The sequence below is a fragment of the Pyrgilauda ruficollis genome, unplaced genomic scaffold (assembly GCF_017590135.1).
Source record: "Pyrgilauda ruficollis isolate IOZ18807 unplaced genomic scaffold, ASM1759013v1 scaffold127, whole genome shotgun sequence".
Lineage (NCBI taxonomy): Eukaryota > Metazoa > Chordata > Aves > Passeriformes > Passeridae > Pyrgilauda > Pyrgilauda ruficollis.
Window position 1 is genome coordinate 507,254 of NW_024511099.1, and position 18,973 is coordinate 526,226.

The 18,973-nt window shown below is 42.8% G+C and overlaps 1 protein-coding gene across 1 annotated transcript in view; it reads right to left on the reverse strand.

Annotated features, from left to right (window-relative positions):
* Window positions 1-16: 16 nt before the first annotated feature.
* Window positions 17-18,973, reverse strand: part of RTEL1 (regulator of telomere elongation helicase 1) — a 46,780-nt gene continuing 27,823 nt past the window's right edge. Inside the window, exons 27-36 of the mRNA XM_041458364.1 lie at window positions 17,768-17,922; window positions 15,696-15,791; window positions 14,815-14,853; window positions 14,295-14,502; window positions 12,575-12,712; window positions 10,936-11,052; window positions 8,929-9,171; window positions 7,311-7,481; window positions 6,262-6,447; window positions 17-1,087 (exon numbers count right to left, since the gene is read on the reverse strand). Of these exons, the coding sequence (XP_041314298.1) occupies window positions 1,056-1,087; window positions 6,262-6,447; window positions 7,311-7,481; window positions 8,929-9,171; window positions 10,936-11,052; window positions 12,575-12,712; window positions 14,295-14,502; window positions 14,815-14,853; window positions 15,696-15,791; window positions 17,768-17,922 (1,385 nt within the window). The 3' untranslated portion in view covers window positions 17-1,055. The remainder of the gene's footprint in view (window positions 1,088-6,261; window positions 6,448-7,310; window positions 7,482-8,928; window positions 9,172-10,935; window positions 11,053-12,574; window positions 12,713-14,294; window positions 14,503-14,814; window positions 14,854-15,695; window positions 15,792-17,767; window positions 17,923-18,973) is intronic.

An 18,973-nucleotide genomic window follows, 5' to 3' on the forward strand; every position in this document is an offset into this window, starting at 1 on the left:
TGAAAACCACTTACAGAGTACAGCCTTTCCACTTGCTCCTACCAGGGCCATTAGGACTCGATAGCCAATGTTTTTATATCTGTTTGGTTTTTTTTAATTCCTGTTTTTTTAATATAACCAAATAAAAGTTAGACAAAATTGTTTTATTTTACAGCCTAATTTACAGCAGTTACAGAAGATTTAAAACTGATATAACTTTTTAGGTTAACCACTTATATCCACTACTCACAGAGAGTGGAAATATTAAGGAATTTTTTTTAACACATCTAACTTGATTAATGTAAAAGTTTTAAAACATTTAGATCTTTCTTCTTGGAAAGCAAATCAGGTAGCACAGGCACATGGAAATACCAGCACTGAGTGAAGAATAAAGCCCCTTAGAAGCATGTTCCAGAAGATCCCACCATGGTGGATGATGGGATCAGGCTTTGGGATGCACTGCAGGTGAGAGGAGCTTCTGCTCACTATCCACTGTGGAATTCTGTAAAAAATCTGTAAAAAATGATCCTTTCAGTGTCTTCTGCTGCTGGAGACAATGGCTGCTGCCAAACCCCAAAGAGTGGATGTGAATCACCTCTTCCAGGAACACTAGTGGGTTAGGGATGGGTAATCTGGCATCCTCAGCCAGCTCAGTTCCATTGTAGGAGCATTCCTGGGGTTTTTCCATGATTTGGTATTACCTGAAGGGCCCATAAAATGACAGCTGCCTCCAGGATATAAAATTTCAGCCTAAGAGTGGCCACAGGAGAATTCAGGGGATAAAATACATAAAAAATTAACTTCCTTAGTTCTAACAGAGGACAACATTCTGCTTTGTCTCCTGCAGTAAGACCTTTCAGACTTGGCCACCTTTGCTGGAAAATGATCTGTGCTGGTGCTCAGCTCCCAGTCCAGAGACAAGGATCACAGGGATTTAAAGGAACCTCCATCCTGCTCCTGCTCAGCAAGAGCCAGAGCACAGCCTCTGCCTTCTGCTGGCACAAAGGGCTTCCTGCCCTTTCTGTGGGTGGCATCAGGACCAGAAGAAAACTTGGATTAATCGCTGCCTCTTCACATCACTGTGGCACCTGGGGCACTTCCTCACCACCTGCAGAATCCAACAAACAAAACACACAGGGAATGTATTTATTGTGGAGGAAATGCCACAAATGGGGGGAGTTTTCATGTGGGCAAATAGTGACACGATAAGGGGCAACGGATTTAAACTGAAACAGGGGAGCATTAGATTAAATTTTAGGAAGAAATTCTTTACTCAGAGGATGCTGAGAGGCCCTGGCACAGCTTTCCCAGAGAAGCTGAGGCTGCCCCAGCCCTGGAAGTGTCCAAGGCCAGGTTGGATGGGGCTTGGGGCAGCCTGGTCTAGAGGAAGGTGTTCCTGCCCATGGCAGATAAGCTCTAATGTCCCTTCCAACCCAAACCACTCTGATATTAAATATCTCTACCACATTTTGGCCAATATGAACTACAAGCCACAGCAGCCACCTGACAGTCCCCGAGATCGTATCTGCTGTTTGCAACCTCCCTGTTGCCATACAGTCAATTATTTCCTTGGCAGTAATAAAAAGGAGAGGAGGCTTCGTGGCACCATGCAAAGTGGCACCAGACTTTACAGCACTTGCTCCAGCTATGACACATCTGGAGGACTGAAATACAGGAACGAGGAAATGTGGAGCTGCAAGAGCTCTTGTGAAGTGCAGCTGCACCTGTGAGTAAAATCCTGTCAGCTGGCTGAGTTCCCTGAATTCCTGCTTCCTCTTGCACAGATGACAAGGAAATGTCTCCTGGACATGCAGGGATGTACACACATGGACACTGCCAAGAGTTTTGTAGGAGAACCAAGTACATTTATTTCTTCATAGCACCCCACACCTTTCTGATTACCAGCACAAGACATGAAGACACATGAGGCATCATTTCTCCACTCAGGTTTCAGTTTGCTTCTTCACTAATCATCAGTTTTAAAGTAATTTGACTTGCAGATGAATCCAAACTGTTTTTCTCATAGCTAGCAAATTACTGGTAAAACTGAACTGGTCTGTTTATTTCAAAAGGGAGATGGAAAATTGGTTTTCTTAAAAAAACAAAACAAAACAAAAAAAAAAAAAAAAAAACCAAACCAAACCAAAAACAAAACACCCCACCCCCCCTCCAAAACAAACACACAAACAAAAAAAACACTTTGGGAGAAGATAGCCAGCTCAGGAAGCCTAAAAAGATGGTCAGCTACATCAGTGGCACTAGAAAATTGGTTTTCTTAAAAAAACAAACAAACAAAAAAACACAAAAAAACCCCCCCAAAACAAAACAACCCCCCCAAAACAAACAAACCAACCAAAAAAACACTTTGGGAGAAGATAGCCAGCTCAGGAAGCCTAAAAAGATGGTCAGCTACATCAGTGGCACTGCACAGCCTTCCCTGAAGTGTGGAAGTTCCTCATTAGAATCACAGAGTGGTTTGGGTTGGAAGGGACATTAAAGCTCCTCTCATTCCAAACCCCCTGCCATGGGCAGGGACACCTTCCACTAAATGAGGCTGCTCCAAGCCCTGCCCAACCTGGCCTTGGACACTTCCAGGGATGGGGCAGCCACAGCTTCTCTGGGCACCCTGTGCCAGGGCCTCACAGGGAAGAATTTCTTCCCAATATCCCATCTAACCTGGGGCAGTGGGGAGCCGTTGCAAGAAAAGGTGCAGACTGCAAAGTAGGCTCAGGCAGTAGGATTTTGGTTCTGGTGACATTAACTGAAATATCAAAAATGCAAGGGGAGAGGAGAGGTCACTTCATCTCCCAACAGCCAAAGGCAATTTTAACTGTAACATTTAATTGTGAAATCTTTGATTATTTCCCCATATTGCAGATAGTCCAAATGAAAGTAACTCAGTCTTCTTGGAAGACCTGCATGAATAAATGCATTTAAACATCCAGAAGCAGCAACAGAACCTCTAGAGGGAAAACTACACCCCAAAGCAGCATATCCTGATCCAGTCTCTGCAAGGCTTCCCCTAACACACTGAATCACCCAACATACTCCAGCACTAATCCCCCTAATCCCCCTCTAGCTGTAGGGAATTCCATCTGCTCTGCTCCTCCAAAAGCTTCTAAAAGCTTCCAAAATTATTCACCACCTCTCCCCACCAGTGTTTTGCTAAAAAAAAACAAATTGGACAAGATCACAATTTGCAAACCCCATGTTGTGAATGATGCTCTGAGTCACTTCCTCGGTGGGACAATATGCAGCAAAGGGCTTTTGAGCAGAAAAAACAGTGAGTAAGTTATTAGGAAAGAAAAACAGGAGTTTTAAATGCAGCCCTGCCAGAGTGACAAAGCCCAGTCCCATCTGATGAGAGTTCAGAGCTCAGACGTGGTTGCTCATTTCCTGCTGGTAAAAGTGCCCTGTCCCAAACACATGGATAGGGTTAACTGTCCAACCTCACTGGGCATGAGTGGGAATGGGGATGGATGTGGTGGGACATGGCTCTAGAGAAACACTGGATCATCTTCCTGTTTGCAATCCCATGTTTCCCTCTCAGCTGCATGAGCAGCACAGCCCCATCACTGGAGAAACATCTCTGCATCAGCACAAGTCACATCCTAGACTACAAGGGGATAGGGGAGTTTGGACAACAGGAAGAATTTCTCCATGGAAAGGGTAGTAAAGTACTGGAACTGGCTGCCCAGGGCAGTGGTGGAGTCACCATCCCTGGAGTGTTCAAAAACATGTGGCTACGGCACCTCAGGACGTGGTTTAAGGTGAACACAGTGGTGGTGCTGGACTGATGGTCTCTTCCAACATAAATGATTCTATGACTCTATATTTGACTTTTCATTAACCAAACAACACCTGAATCACATCATGAGCCACTTAACACTCCTGTACACTGAGAGCATTAATCACTACACAGGCGTGTCGGTAAGTAAGATTAACCAGGTAAGTGGCCAATATGGGAATAATTAATAATAAAAGTAAGATTATTCAGTAAGCAGCAAATATGGAAATCATTATTAGCAAATAACCCATGACTCATTTCCTCAAACATGGAAATGGGATGCATGGGATAGCTAAACAGAAGAGAAAGAACACTTCCAGTTGGAAGGGACCTACATCCTACAGTCCAAGTGCCTGACCTCTTAAGGGTTGAACAGAAGTTATGGCACTGTAATATTAAAGAGCATCAGGGCCTCTCTAGGAAGCCTCTTCCAGGGTCTGACCAACCTCTTGGTACAGAATGTCTCCCAATATCCAGTGTGAACCTCGCTGCTAAAAGCTTTGGACAGCTCCCATGGATCCTGACATTAAATCCCAGGGAGAAGAGCTCAGCACCCCCCTTTGTCCCCTCCTCAGGAGGGGCTCTGGACAAGGACCTGGAGTGACAGGACAAGGGGGAGAAGCCTTAAAAGAGAATAGGGTTAGATGGGATATTGGGAAGAAATTCTTCCCTGTGAGGGTGGGGAGGTCCTGGCACAGGGTGCCCAGAGAAGCTGTGGCTGCCCCATCCCTGGAAGTGTTCCAGGCCAGGCTGGAGGGGGCTTTGACCAACCTGGGACAGTGGAAGGTGCCCCTGCTCACTGCAGGGGGTTGGAATGAGATGAGCTTTAATGTCCCTTCCAACCCAAACCACCCTGATCCTATGCTTATTCTATATTCCTCTTGGACTGAGTCTGTCTTGGCTGCTGTATTTTATTTGGATGTCAGTCCAATGTTTTCTGTGCTTACCTGACAATTCAATGTCTTCTTCCTGAGCAAAAGACCTTTCCCTGGAACTTGGAACAACAGATTATTTTGTACTTGCTTATAGATTGACAAGCTGAAGAAGGTTCTTTCCCTTCTGTACTGTTTTTGAATATTCCTAAGCTCCACTGATCAGCAGCCTTCTCATCACATACGAATGTTTAGAAACCCCTTATTATTCATTATTCCAGTTTTGAAAGTCTTTTAACATCTGGCTGCTGAATTAAATGCTGGGTAAGGTGCTCCTAAACCCTGGCACCCTGGGACCAGCTACATCCTCTTACCTAAAGAATTTCAATTTACTCAGCTGGGAAAACCAAGAGACAGGAGATCTCTGAGCAGGAATTCAGAATCACAGATTCACAGAATTGTTTGGTTGGGAAAGACCCTAAAGGTCACAGAGTCCAATGGTTGACCCAGCACTGCCAAGTTTATTTCTTAACTATGCCATTAAGTGCCACATCCACATATCATAAATCCATCAAAGAATGGTGACTCAAGCACTTCCCTGGGCAGCCTGTTCCTTGTTTGCCTCATTCTCATAATAGAGCTTGACAATAGGATTTTGATGGGGAAAACTATGAAACTGACAAAGAAAAAAAATTTTAAATAAACATTAAAATATTAAAAAAACGAACAAACTGATTTTTGAAAGTTGACTCCACAGCTTATTGCCTTTGCAGTTTTAGACCAGCAAACACGTGGAGGCAGCTCGGAAAGATGCAAAAGTGTAAAAACTCCAGCTTAGGGCAGAGATCTGCCTCCAATGATATTGCAAACCATGGGAAACAATGGATCAAGTGGTAAATCTTCCATTGGCATTTTGTGTTCTTCCTGGAAACAGAAGAATTCTGATTCCAGGCTTGTTCACATCATTCTCCTGAAAAGCACAAAATTTCCCGGCAGTTTTGGAAAAAACCAAACCAATAAACAGGAGAACCTTTAAGAACTGCTTCCAGCACGTTTTGCAGCAAGTGAAGTCACATAATGGGCATTTAAAAGGCACATCATCCTCGGATTTGCAGTTAGAGCAGTGGAATCTTCCTAGAACAGAGGGGAAGGTGAAGAGAGAGAAAGAGAGGGAGGAAATGACTAAATTCCTGTAATTACCTGCAAAATTCTCATGTAGCCACACTTCCAGTGCAGTCCAGAAAACAATGACCATGAGCGTCATGAACTACCTCAACAGTGCCCTGCCACATTATTTCTTTCAAGTGACCTCACAGACTCTTGATGCTTCAGATCCCAGTAGGAACTTGGGTTACATCCTTCCTTTACAAGGAAGTTGTCAAGAAAAAATCCCTAGAGTTCTCAGGAAACCACTAAAGCATTGTGACAAAGACAATGAAGAACTTTGAGAGCACATGCAAGGTACAGAAATACAGATTCTCCTCAGCAAACCACACCAATCACACTGCACCTGAGCAAATACAGGCAGGAACCAGTGGTTTCATACACCTTCAGTCTCATTTCGTAATTTATCTTTATTCCCAAGTATTAAAAAATTACATCCCAAACCTCTCCTGTACCTACCATACTCTGGTTCCATCTCTAGGGGAAAGATGGGCACAACTCCAGAGTCTGTGGGGGCTCTCACATTATTGGTTTCTTTGGACACTTCAGTCTTTGGCAACTCAAGTTCACTTTTCTGGCTGAAGCAGAAGGAGGAGATCTTACTCTGAATTTTTTCTGGTGCCCCACTCTTAGAAGGGGCTGCGTCTGGGGAGAAAAAGAGAAAACCAGTGTATAAACCTGTATCATGCAAAACAAACACTAAGACTCTGCAAAACACAGACAGCAGTAAATTCACCCAGTTGTCATTGTATAAGAAGAAAAACAAATTTAAAGAACTAGCTTTTATGCCATAGTGCTTGGCAACAGATATTTTTGATAGATACTAACACATGCAATATTACTGAAAGAGATCCTTTATATTGAAATAGTTCTATGGCACTTCTTCCTTCAGAATGGACCTTGATCCCCCCCTGCTCCCATCCCACTTAGATGTAAAAATTCTGCCTTCACCCTTAACACACTCCACAGTTTAGACATGGCAGAACTATAACTCATTTCTTTCTTATTTCCTCACACTTCCCCATCTCATGTTACCTTTTATCTTACTCCTGTTTGAGTGTGGTTTTGTTAACCCAATGCAGAGATAACCAGTGACGTTGATTCTCCTTGACAGGCCTCAGGCAGGGAGGCCCTAGCGCAGGAGAGGGACTTTTCACAGGGGTGGGGAGCGATAGGACAAGGGCAAATGGCCTTAAACTAAAGGAGAGCAGGTTTAGATTAGAGATTAGGGGGAAATTCTTCCTTGTGAGGGTGGTGAAGCCCTGGCACAGGATGCCCAGAGAAGCTGTGGCTGCTCCATTCCTGGAAGTGTTCAAGGCCAGGTTGGACATGGCCTGGGGAAACCTGGTCTATGGAAGGTGTCCCTGCCCATGGCAGGGGGTGGAACAAGGTTTAAGGTCTCTTGCAACTCAAGCCAGTCTGTGATTCTATGATTCTGAGGCTGTTGAGCCCTACCCATCACAATAATAAGTAAGATTCTAAACTTGTGACAACTGTTCATTCCCTACCTTGCATGTGGCCGATTCCTTTTGTGCAGCTCTCCAAGCTCTGGGGTTTCCCTTCACTTTGCTCCAACTGTTGCAGCTGCTTCTCTCCATCACCACAGACCATTCCAGTCAAACCCTTACACAGCTCTCTGAACTGCTCTTTGTGGTGAGGACGCACGAACATGTAAAACCCTGGCCAAAAGAAAACAGAGTCAAGTGCATAGGAAAATACAGTCAAATGCATAGGAAAATCAATGCCTGACCATGGAAGACTCCTTGCTTTGGAGGGGAGAAATTCTTTGGAAGCTGAATAATATCAGTCTGATTCCTCAGAGTATCTTCAGCTTAGTGAAACACTTGATGCTTTTGTGACTTTTATAATTACGGGGCTTTCCTTGCCAGAAGGCAGACGAGTAGTTAGTATTGAAAATAATCTCAATTTGTCTTGAAATTCTTCCACTATCTACAGCTCAGAATAAACACGCGCCTCAGCACTCCACCTGACAAGTGATTTAAGAACATCAGCTATACACACAATATCCAGAGACTCTCAGGAAGGAAATTTCTTGTTACTGTTTGGTTGACAAGGATTCACAACACACACACAGAGAAATTCTAAAAAACCCCGATTATGACTTACTGCCAAGCACAGACAATTCTACCACAAGGTCCTCTGAGGTCAAACCATTTGCTCAGTAGAGACAGAGACCGTGAAAGAGTGCTCAGGGGCAGGTTATGACTCACGGTGTCACACAGCTCATTTTCTCCCACTCTCCACTTTGCCAAGACTAATCCAACTAGTTAACGCACCAGGATAAGGGTATTCTCTCACAACTTGCAGACTATGTTATCTGTTCAAGGCCAGTGGAATATTTATTGTTATCTGCTTAAGATAACAAACAAAATTCCATCAGCATTTCCCAGCATACACCGAATGCATCATTTCCAGCAGAAGAGTCACCTCAGAGACACTGGAGAAGGTGAAACTGAGGTGTCACATCACACAAGATATTACCACTGAGGCAGTCAGGATCAGCATATAATGCCTCTTCTTCTTTCAAACAATTAAGTACAATTTCAAATTTCAAAAACCTGTAGCTCCCTAAACCTTTCCGTCACTAAACCCATGAAAGGAAAATAAAACAAAACAAACCACTTCTGAGAAAATAAATTATATCACAGTTCCAGAAATATTTTCAGCTGAAGCTCTGTAGAAGAATAGTAAATCAAAAGCTTAACTGCTTATCCTGAAACCTGGAAGTGATCTAAGAACTTAGCACCACTACAGCAATCACTGGTCATGGGAATAAAATTGGATCAGTTCAATAGTCAGCACTGTCCTTTCTAAAGGGCAATTGTAGTAATTGAGGAGAAAAAACAGTTAGGTGGGATGAAGGTTAGGACTGCAATTACTGAGGTGTTGTGTAATGTTTTTAATGGACAATTTCTACCTGAACAGACAGAGGTAACATTTTATAACCTTGACATGTTTTGCTCTCTGAATGGCATTCATTGAACACATTGTTCTGCTGCTCCACTGATCTGGGTAGCTAAACCAAAAGGTGAGACCTCACATGAGATCACAGCACCCACACTTTCCTTTCAAATAAATAAGAGTGATTTTTAAAAAACCCCTTACTTTGTAGGAGATGAAAGTCCTGTGGCCTCTCGGTGGTGAGGGCTGCCACCACCGACACCATGGCATCGTAATTATCTGTCTTCTTGTAAGCCAGCAGAGCCTGGTAGAACTGGCTGTAGCTGCCTTTGTCCAAAGCCCTCTGCACATCACTGAGATAGGCAGTCCTGAGGGCCTGGTGATGCTCTCTCCTGGAGCCTGGAGCCTTTTCAGCCTCTTTCCTTGGAGCTGCACTGGCATTCTGCCCTGGGAGACAAAGAATGCATGAGCAGGGCTTGAGGAACACTGCTCACTCCATCATATCCACTTCTCACTCCATTTGGAGGGAATTCCTGAACTATTTCAAAGTGGTGAAGCCAACCCCACCTGCCCAGCCATACACCTCCCTGTGGCATGGCCAGACCTGCTCCTGGAAATGGCAACAGAGCAAAATTATTCTGGGGATCACTTTTAGCATCTTCTGGAGCTCCTTGATCGTTTTCAGTGGAGAAATGTGTCAGAAGGTCACTAGGGAATGAGGAAAAGGGGCATGGAGGTCAACAATAAATCAGGCTTTGAAGGAGTAAAAGCATCTTAAACAGATGGGTAAACCAACTCTGCTGGCCTGAAATGGGTAATTTTAAAGTTCAGATTTCTCACCCCTTAATAATAAGAGCAGACAAGGGGTGGGGTGTGTGTTTCCTAAATGGAAAACAATATCTAAAAATACTATCTAACCTGAAAACAACACTCAAGAGAGCACAAGAGCCATGTAGGAGGTCTGCAAAAGGTAGGAGCAGCTTGGAACATCCTGCTAAATGCCAAGTGAACTTTATTTACAATACTACTCTCTCATTTCTGATATCTTTTAGAGAAGAAACTTCTGGTTTGCATATCACAGGCATGCAAATATGAATGAAGGATATGATAAGAAACTTATTTAAATTAACCTGCCATATATTTTGGTATCTAGATCTTTAAAAGTTCTTTATTGGGTGATAAAGATAATTAGGTTTCAAAACACAGGCTTCATTCAATTTGCTGGAAGGGGAAAAAACTTGGGTGTGCATTTTATAATCAGTATTCATTGCATATCCTAGAGCTTTCTCATATTTCCACAAAAGCATTCTCTTCTTAAGGAGACATATAAATAAAACATCCATTTATTCGTATTGTTTTCTCAATTACTTTTTGTGGAAACAAGTTTCTGTGAAACTATTCTAATGGTTTCAGGACAAGATAATTACTAAGATTCTGCTTTATTCAGGTATCCCCAAAATAGAAAAGAAAATGGGAAAACAAATCAAAAGAAACAGTATGGCTTCACACATTAAAAGTACTTAAAGCCTTTCAGGAAACTGGCTTGTTTTTTAAAAGAAAGGATTAGCATTTGACTATTCTTTGTCCTCTAAAGAAAAACTTCTAAGCTGTCCAATGATCCTACTCATTCCCTTGTGAGAAACACAAACAATTCCCAGCTCTTCTCAGGAAAACCCATAATTAAATAATAAATGAGCCCATGAGCTTGAAGATAAATACGGGACAGAGTGAGATTAGAGGGATGCACACAGAGATTACACTTAGTACTCTCTGTTTCTGCAGAAGAAAACAGGCTGTCCACAGAGGGAGTGTACACATTACACCAAGAACAAAATGAAACAGTTTCTTCATACCTGAATTCATACTGACGTAACCTTAACTCACACTCCTTAACTGGCTCCCTTTCATGGACCCTGGACAAACAGGAAGCCCAGCAGACCTGTGCTCAACCCCCACTTTTCCCAGCTCAGCCTCTAGCAAAAATGTCTGGCTTCAGCTGGTTTCTTTCACATCCACCTTGGTTTAATTTATTGACTTTCGTGTTTTGTTTTGCACAATCCTTGCTGAAAATTCTGAATTATCATCCCTCCCACCTACAGAGACTCACTGTGCTAGGCAAGCATAAAGAACATTGGTTTGCCCCAGGAGAACTTCCAGTCAGTGATGAAATAAAACAGAATAGACTGGGTTTTTACTGAACATGGAGGGTACCTGCACTATTCAGTCCTGTTGCCAAGTGGGATCCTCCTTGGTTCAGGTGGAGCCCTGGGTTCAGCTGAGCACACGAGGCCTTGGAGAATGTACTTTTCTGCTGGCTCTGTTTTTCTTCTGTTAAATGAAACCAGTCCATTAACAGTGAACTTAGGGAAGAATGAACATGGAATGGTGCGTTTCAATGTATGCCATCCTGTGCGGAAAACATCTGAGCAACCCACAGAAGCTGAGGCTGCCCCATCCCTGGAAGTGTCCGAGGCCAGGGTGGATGGTGTTGCAGTTGTTTGAAGGAGGGGGTCCCTGGGGAGTCCCCGGAGGGTCCCCTAGGCTGTGAGTTTGGTGGCAGCAGCAGGAAGACAAGGAGACTCCACATGGCTTTTGAGGGTGCTGATCAGATGAGGGTTTATTGGGGGTCCCACCCCTGGGAGCAGCATGGTTACTGAGGGGGGAGGGGGAGAGAGGGAGAGCCTAGGGGAGAGAAGGGCCAACAGAGAATCTGGTCCCCCTCAAACAGCTTAACAGGGACATTCAAAGTGGGCACAGAATAAGACCTGGGCCAATGGGATTACAGATACATGGTATTTCAGGGGAGGAACACAGCTTGGAATAAACTGTACATTTTGGAGGGGTGAGACAGAGCAAACCATTTAACTAAAATGCAACACTACACATCAGCCTTTTTTCGTTAGAAAGGAAAGATAAAGAGAAATGTGACAATTAACAATTTAAAAAATGAAGCAGTAATTATACAGTTTTGCAGCATCAAAATAAATACCACTGCAGAGAGGATTGCGTTTTAAACATAAGTCCATTTGACTTGATCTTTGCTTTTGATGGTAGGCAGCAAAGATAAAATGAGCATTTAATTGTAATAAACGGGTTATGTGGGTCCATATTGCAGATTTAAAACTAATTTAAAGCATGGGTAGAGTGCTTAAAGGGCTTCAGCCTTTGGCACTAAGGTCCACCCTCAGAACCTGAGGACAGCATAAACCCAACAGTGATTATGATTCAGCAGTCTAATACTGTCTGAACCCTCACTATTAAAGAAACAATTGAAAACTGCTTCTTGTTGGATCTACCCTTGTGACCTGACAGGATGGGGCTTGGAGCAACCTGGGATGGTGGAAGGTGTCCCTGCCCATGGCAGGGGGTGGAACTGGATGAGTTTTAAAGTTCCTTTCAACCCAAACCAGTCTGGGATTCCACATAGATTTATTTCTCTGATGATAAGCTAACACCCCACTTTTTCAGAACTTTACTGCTCCAGGATTTCACAGATTTGACAAGTTCTGTGAGGACACAATCACCCTCTATTCACAATTCTGCTGGCACTATGTGGGCAGCAAAGAACACACACACAAGCTTGTTTAATTTCCCAGAGTAAATGATTTAAGCAGATCAGTAAAATCCCCTTTTGTAACAAAATGACATCTTTACCAACTCTGCAGTAACCAACACTCAGGCATCTGCACAGCTCAAGGGAAGGCAAGAGGATCATGGAGAGCAGAGACTCAGCTCAGTATTGATTAACTTGAACTTCCTTGAGTTTCTACATCTCAGACACATCCTGCTCTACGACTGGGTGAACAAGGACATTCGTCCTTCAAGTGCTACAACTGAAGCAAGCTCTCACCCATTCTCTTGGCCAGGATCTCCCTCTCCTCCCGTGGGAGGCTGTGCTCAGGTTTGTAGCCACAGCCCACTCCAGTCAGATTGTAGCACGCTTCATCAAACTGCTTTTTATGCTGGGGTCGGACAAACTGGTAAAAATCTTGCATCAGAGAGAGGGAAAAGGGGGGAAAGAAAGAAAGGAAGGGAAGGGAAGAAAGGAAGAAAGAGAAAAAGAAAGAGAGAAAGAGAGAGAGAGAAAGAGAGAGCGAGAAAGAGAGAGAGAGAAAGAGAGAGCGAGAAAGAGAGAGAGAGAAAGAGAGAGCGAGAAAGAGAGAGAGAGAAAGAGAGAGCGAGAAAGAGAGAGAGAGAAAGAGAGAGCGAGAAAGAGAGAGAGAGAAAGAGAGAGCGAGAAAGAGAGAGAGAGAAAGAGAGAGCGAGAAAGAGAGAGAGAGAAAGAGAGAGCGAGAAAGAGAGAGAGAGAAAGAGAGAGCGAGAAAGAGAGAGAGAGAAAGAGAGAGAGAGAGAGAGAGAAAGAGAGAGAGAGAGAAAGAAAGAAAAAGAGAAAGAGAAAAAAAGTCAATCCACAACAGGCAATAAATGCTACTGAAAGCTACAACAGCGGAACTTCAAGGTTAGATAAAAAGGTGCAACTAAATAAATTAAAATCTAAATGCTTTTATCCTAATATTTATACAATAAGCACACTCACAAATTACACAAAGGTCAGCTATCATGCAAAGATTGAGCAATATTATCACCAGCAGGTAAAACCTCATTTTTTCACAGTAAATATAAAGTAACTGACCTCTCAGTGAAACAGCCCTTGAGGTGCCTCAGAAACCACGAGATCCAAGTAACTGCCAGGCTGATACTTCAAATAACTGATGAACTGTTAACTTTACACCTCATGTTACTTATTCACCACAAAATGCTGGCCAACCAGAACCCTAAACATTAAAACAACTTTAGGTTTCAGGTGCCTGATAGTTTTCAAAACTAGACTTAGATCTTGATTTGATGATCAAATATTTTCTTATTTATGTAGATCATAGCAAACTGGGAAACCAAGTGACTGAACTTCCCATTCTTTAACCTTAGAATTTTCCTGAAACTATTTACAAGATGCAGAACTATGCATTTATTATGTCAATTGATGAAAAAGTCACAGAAAAAAATCTGTCCTTTTGTTCACAAGCTGAGAGGGAAAGGAAAAATTACAGAAAATTACAGAAAATACTGTTAAACTAGAATAAATCATGCTGGGGATTCAGTTCCTGTCAGTACAGTTGTTAAAAGGCAATAAAAAACCAGCCAATGCAGTAACTATCCATGTTTGCCCAGATCCTTTGTTTTATACTCACAATTATCTAAACAGATAATTTCCCTCTATATTCTGTCTATTTACTGCTTTAGCACCAAACCTTATGAAGGCATCTCTCCAACTCACACAGCCACACTTGTAATCTCCTAAACTACCAGGAATAAGTCAGTGTTCTTTTAGACAAGGCTGAAAATAACACAAATTTCCATGGAATATGATTTTCTTCAAATCAAGATGTGAGCTAACACATGATAATCAGATTGATGAGAATCTTCTGTGTTATCTGGGAATATAAAGCGATGAATCATTTTAATTGAGCTGTACTTCACATCTAAAACATTTCTGAAGTATCCAAGCCTGTTTAAAATATGAAAACCACTTCTACAAATACACCAGGGATGTACAAACACTCTGACAGTACCTCGCAGCAAGACGTGCTTTTTTTCATCCTCTGCAAAGAGGGAGCTCATCTGGGACAGCATGGCATGGAAGTCATCTGTCTTCTTGTACTGCTGCAGAGCCTTGGAGAAGAGCTCATAGTTCTGCTGGCTCAGGGTGTCCTTCACAGTGGCGATGTAAAACGTGGCTCGCGCCTTCTTGGGCTCCGCCGGCTCCGCTCTCCGCTCCTGCTGCAAGGCAGGAAACACCCCTCAGTCAAAAGCAGCACGTGAAGGGTTAATTTCAGGTGGAAGCAATACATAGGATAATGAATCATAGAATCGCTGAGGTTGGAGAAGTCCTCTAAGATCATCCAGTGCAATGGCCCGCCCAGCAGCGCCACCCTCTCCACTAGACCACGGATGTTTTCAGCTAACAGGGTGTAGTTATGGCAGTCACCACCGTAATTCATGTATTATTCACCTTGCCCCCTGACAAAACAGACAGCTTCAGGAGTTAGGTGTAGTTATTGCAGTCACCCCCGTAATTCATGCATTATTCACCTTGCCCCCTGACAAAACAGACAGCTTCAGGAAAAATTCCTAGAGAAGGTAGCCAAGTATCATTGCACAATTCTATTCTTAAGAGAAGGGTTAATAAAATGACATTTATTCCAAAACTGGAGGCTGAGCTGACTCATCATGACATCAGATAGCAACAAACTGCAAACACAGCCTTTTGCATGAACCTGTTCTCTTCTATCTTCTCTTGGATATTATCGGCTTTGGGATCAGTTTCGTTTGCCAGGTGCTTGGCAGATTGACAGACAGGGAACATCCAGTTAGGACAGCACCTTGGACAACTACTGGCACTCACATCACCCAGGGAATTCTCCTGAATTTACTGTGACTTAAGCAATTAGCTGCATAATGAGTTAACTGGGTTTGGAGACAGGACAAAACAGTAATGCACAGCTGCAGAGTTAACACACAACCATGTCCCACCTCATGGGGGTAGGATGTGATCCCTTACCCCAAACTGGTCAGTTCAACCATCTGAGGCTCTACCAGAGCAGCTGGACTTGCTGATCATTGTAGGTCCCTGCCAATTGAACTATTCCATTTTAATCAAAAAGAATGAAACCAAACCCAGTCAAATTGTTCACAAAGCAATCAGTGTCAGAAAACAATTCTTTTCACCTACCACCCTATGTGGACCTGTGCTTGATTTAGTCTGGGATGTCTGGATTTGGGAAAGAGCATGACAAATAGCTTTCAGATGTGCACTGACGAATATTTCCAATTTGGAGAAAAAACACACTTGTTCTAGTGTCAGTTATCTGTCTGCCTGGAAATTTCCAATTCAAATTAAAGCAATCTATAAATCAAAAGGGATGGCACAGACACATCCAAAAGGGATGGCACAGACACAGGGAAACACATACTGTATTGCTGACTAGCTTTATTTTCTTCCTTCCTCCTTTCTGCTCATCTGTTAATCTCTTCTCATACTGAAGGGAAAGTGTGGACAGCCGATGTGCCTGTGAAGATGAAAAGAAAGTAAGGTACAAAAAATGCTTTTCAGAGTTATTGCCCATTTAATTTAGGTATTTCCAGCAGTAAAACCTGGTAACCCAGTTTTGACACCATTCAAGAAAGCAAAACAAATCAACCTAAATTATTGTACCAGAGTCTGGGCATATACCTGCTTCTAAAGGGTAGAAATTTACTGGACAACTCACAGAGACCAAACTGGAAGAAATTAATCACAAAGTTGGTCTTGAGGGTGCAAATTCCTGGCTAAGCAAAGCTGGACTCACAGCAGTGTTCCAGGGCAGCCTGAGAGTGTACACAGACTGTGTGTAACCAGTGGTTCACACTCCACTTTCCTGCCTGGAACTCCCTGTATATAAGGGAGTGAAGAACTGGAATATAGGCAGCAAATCAAATATTTAAGATACATGCATAAGTCAGAAAAATTATCAAAACCATCTTCTTAGTCCTGTGCTATGTAAAGGCAGCACCTTGAAGAGCATGATTCAGCAGAAATAAGGCTTCCTAGACATGATGTGTAACTGACAAAGAAATCTGATTACAGGGAACTGTTAATACTTAAATGGATTAGGAAATTATTACTTTTATAGTGAATTTTTGAGGTGACAAAGCAAATTCTTTCAGAATGAGAGCAGCTAAACTTTCACCATTTAGGTATCAAGAGTGCAGTGTAACTTTGACTAAAGGAAAAGTGATAACACAGATACTATGCTGGATGGTGAAGACAGGAAATGACCAACCCCATCCTCAATCCAAATCCAGTGCTCAGTGCTGGACTCAGTGAAAGCTGGCTGCCTGAGAGCCACTGCCTGTCTCAAGACTACACTCACCAGACTGCTGGGATCAGGTCACCAATTTGAGAGCAGCACAGGGTGACCCCAGAGCTCTCAGACAAGCAGCAATGCCAAATACAGAAATAGGAAGTAGACCTGAGCAACTGTCAAGTTGTTGGGCCTATCAGCTTACATGACTCCAGGAAATGCTGAGCTCTGCCAAAAGCACTGCAGCTGTGTTGGAATATTCTGTTGCTGAGTTACCAAAGTCCCTGGGAATGTGCCAGGCTTTCCAAAGAATAGGTTTTGGTGTCGATGTCATGGCCACCCAATGGGTGACAGAGCCCATTTCCCATTTGGCTGCACACAAGTTAAATATTTGCTGCCCTTTGTACATTCCCTCCGTTCTGTATGTGCCTCCATTCATGTCCTGGGGCCTACTCAGATATTCCCCAGACACTCCTACATTTACACATTTTACCTCAGGCATTCTTCCCCTGAGGAAAGTACTTAAGAATGCTGCAATAGGCATTGCTGAATGGGTCTGCAAGCCAGCAGTAAAATACTCCAGCCAAGTAAAGGCAGCCACCTCTCCAACTGCTGCAAACAGGGATTTTGGGAAAGCAAGAACACAGCTTAATCAATGATGTATCAAAAATACCAATCCAAGAGGAAAGAAAATTAACAGCACAGAAGCAGCTTTGTTGATCTTGTGATAGAGGATTTTTGATTCAGATAAAATATTCCACAAGTCAGCAACATTCTTTCTCTGGGGTGAAATCAAAGATTTTCGTGTGAAAATGCAATTTCTAATCCATAAACCCTCTCCCACCCTTTTTTGAATTCAATATCTGGTCTCATACCAAGTGCTGACACAGGCTCCACCCAGGACAAATCATATGTTTACAAACCTCTTCTCTGAGAGCTCCTTGCTCCTCAGAAAGTGTGGTTAACTTCCAGGAATCTCTGGTCAGCAGCCTTGGAGCACAGAACAAGCACATACCTGTTGATCATCTGCTTGAAAGTGGCAAGGAAACCCTTTGACTAATTTAGTTATGAGAACTTGCAGTTACTGGTGCTGATTACAGTGAGCTTTTCTTCCTAGAGGGTTGAGCTGGTTCTCTGGATGCCAAAACCATTTTGCTTTAGAGCCTGCAATTTTTACTCATAAGGAAGTATTTTGCCATTACCTCTTCCTCTCCTGGCAAATCAGTTTCCTCCTCTGCATCTTCATTGCCCTTCTCACTGCGCTCCAAGGCATCCAAGAGCCCAACGCATTTTCTTCGGGGCGAGACAAACTCTTGTTCATATTCCACACACAGGCTGGGTGCTCCATCTCCATTTACTGCCACCACACAGAACACAGCAGACAAATTCACATTCCACGTTCTCCCCTGCATTTTCTTTAATTTAGTGACAGCTCCCCATCTTACAAAGCAACCCAATATGTGTTGATTAATTAAATAATCTTCCACCTCTTGAAAATTGCATTATATAATTTAGTAAGATGACTGCTGTTACACATCACTTCCAAAATTCACCAAGCATTTGCTACCACAACGTGGCAGACTGCTCCCAAACTTTTCCTTAAGTCACTTAACCCCAAAATGGCTTAGGATCAATTGGAAAAAGTCCTCCTGCAGCAGCTGCGTTCAATTATTTTAGATTTATGGATTTTCCCAAAACTGAGTTCCAGAGTTTTTAGAGATTTTGGTATAAAACACTATTTATTACTTTTAAACAGAGCAAGTTTTTTTAGAGCCTGCAATTCTTACAGTATCAATACCCATAAGACACAGTCACCAAGGTCCCAAATTACATATTCTCACTAATCAGAATCCAGGTTTCAAATACAAGAATTTTCATCTGTAAGTAGGGTTAAATTAGTATCAGTTTGATATTTTTGTAAAGCATTACCTTCAAAATGTATTTCCACGACTTTGTGAAATTAGTCCAACGGTCAGTTACTAAGGAAAGTCACTATTTTGATAAGAATGGGAGTATATTATGATCACTATGACTACAGGGGAGTTTGACGTTACAGCTGATGCAATGCAACTGAAAATCTCTATTAAACAGGAAATGCAGCTTCATCCCTTCACCTCCAGTCACACTTCCAGCCCACCCTTTGAGATGGATCTGGCAGTCAAGTGTATGGAAGGTAAATAAACTGGATCAGCAAAGCTCAGCTGCTCACTCTGCAACTGCACAAAAGATGGAATGGACTCAAAGGAAGGAGCAAAAAGTGCGCAGTTGGAAACGGAGAGGGGGGAAAAGTGGTGGCCAAAGTAATCCCTTTGAACAATAACCAGCAATCACACTGGCTGCTGCCAGGCTTTATAAAGCCTTACCTATCAGTAGCAACTGGCTTAAACTCAGTGTGAACTCACCCTCAC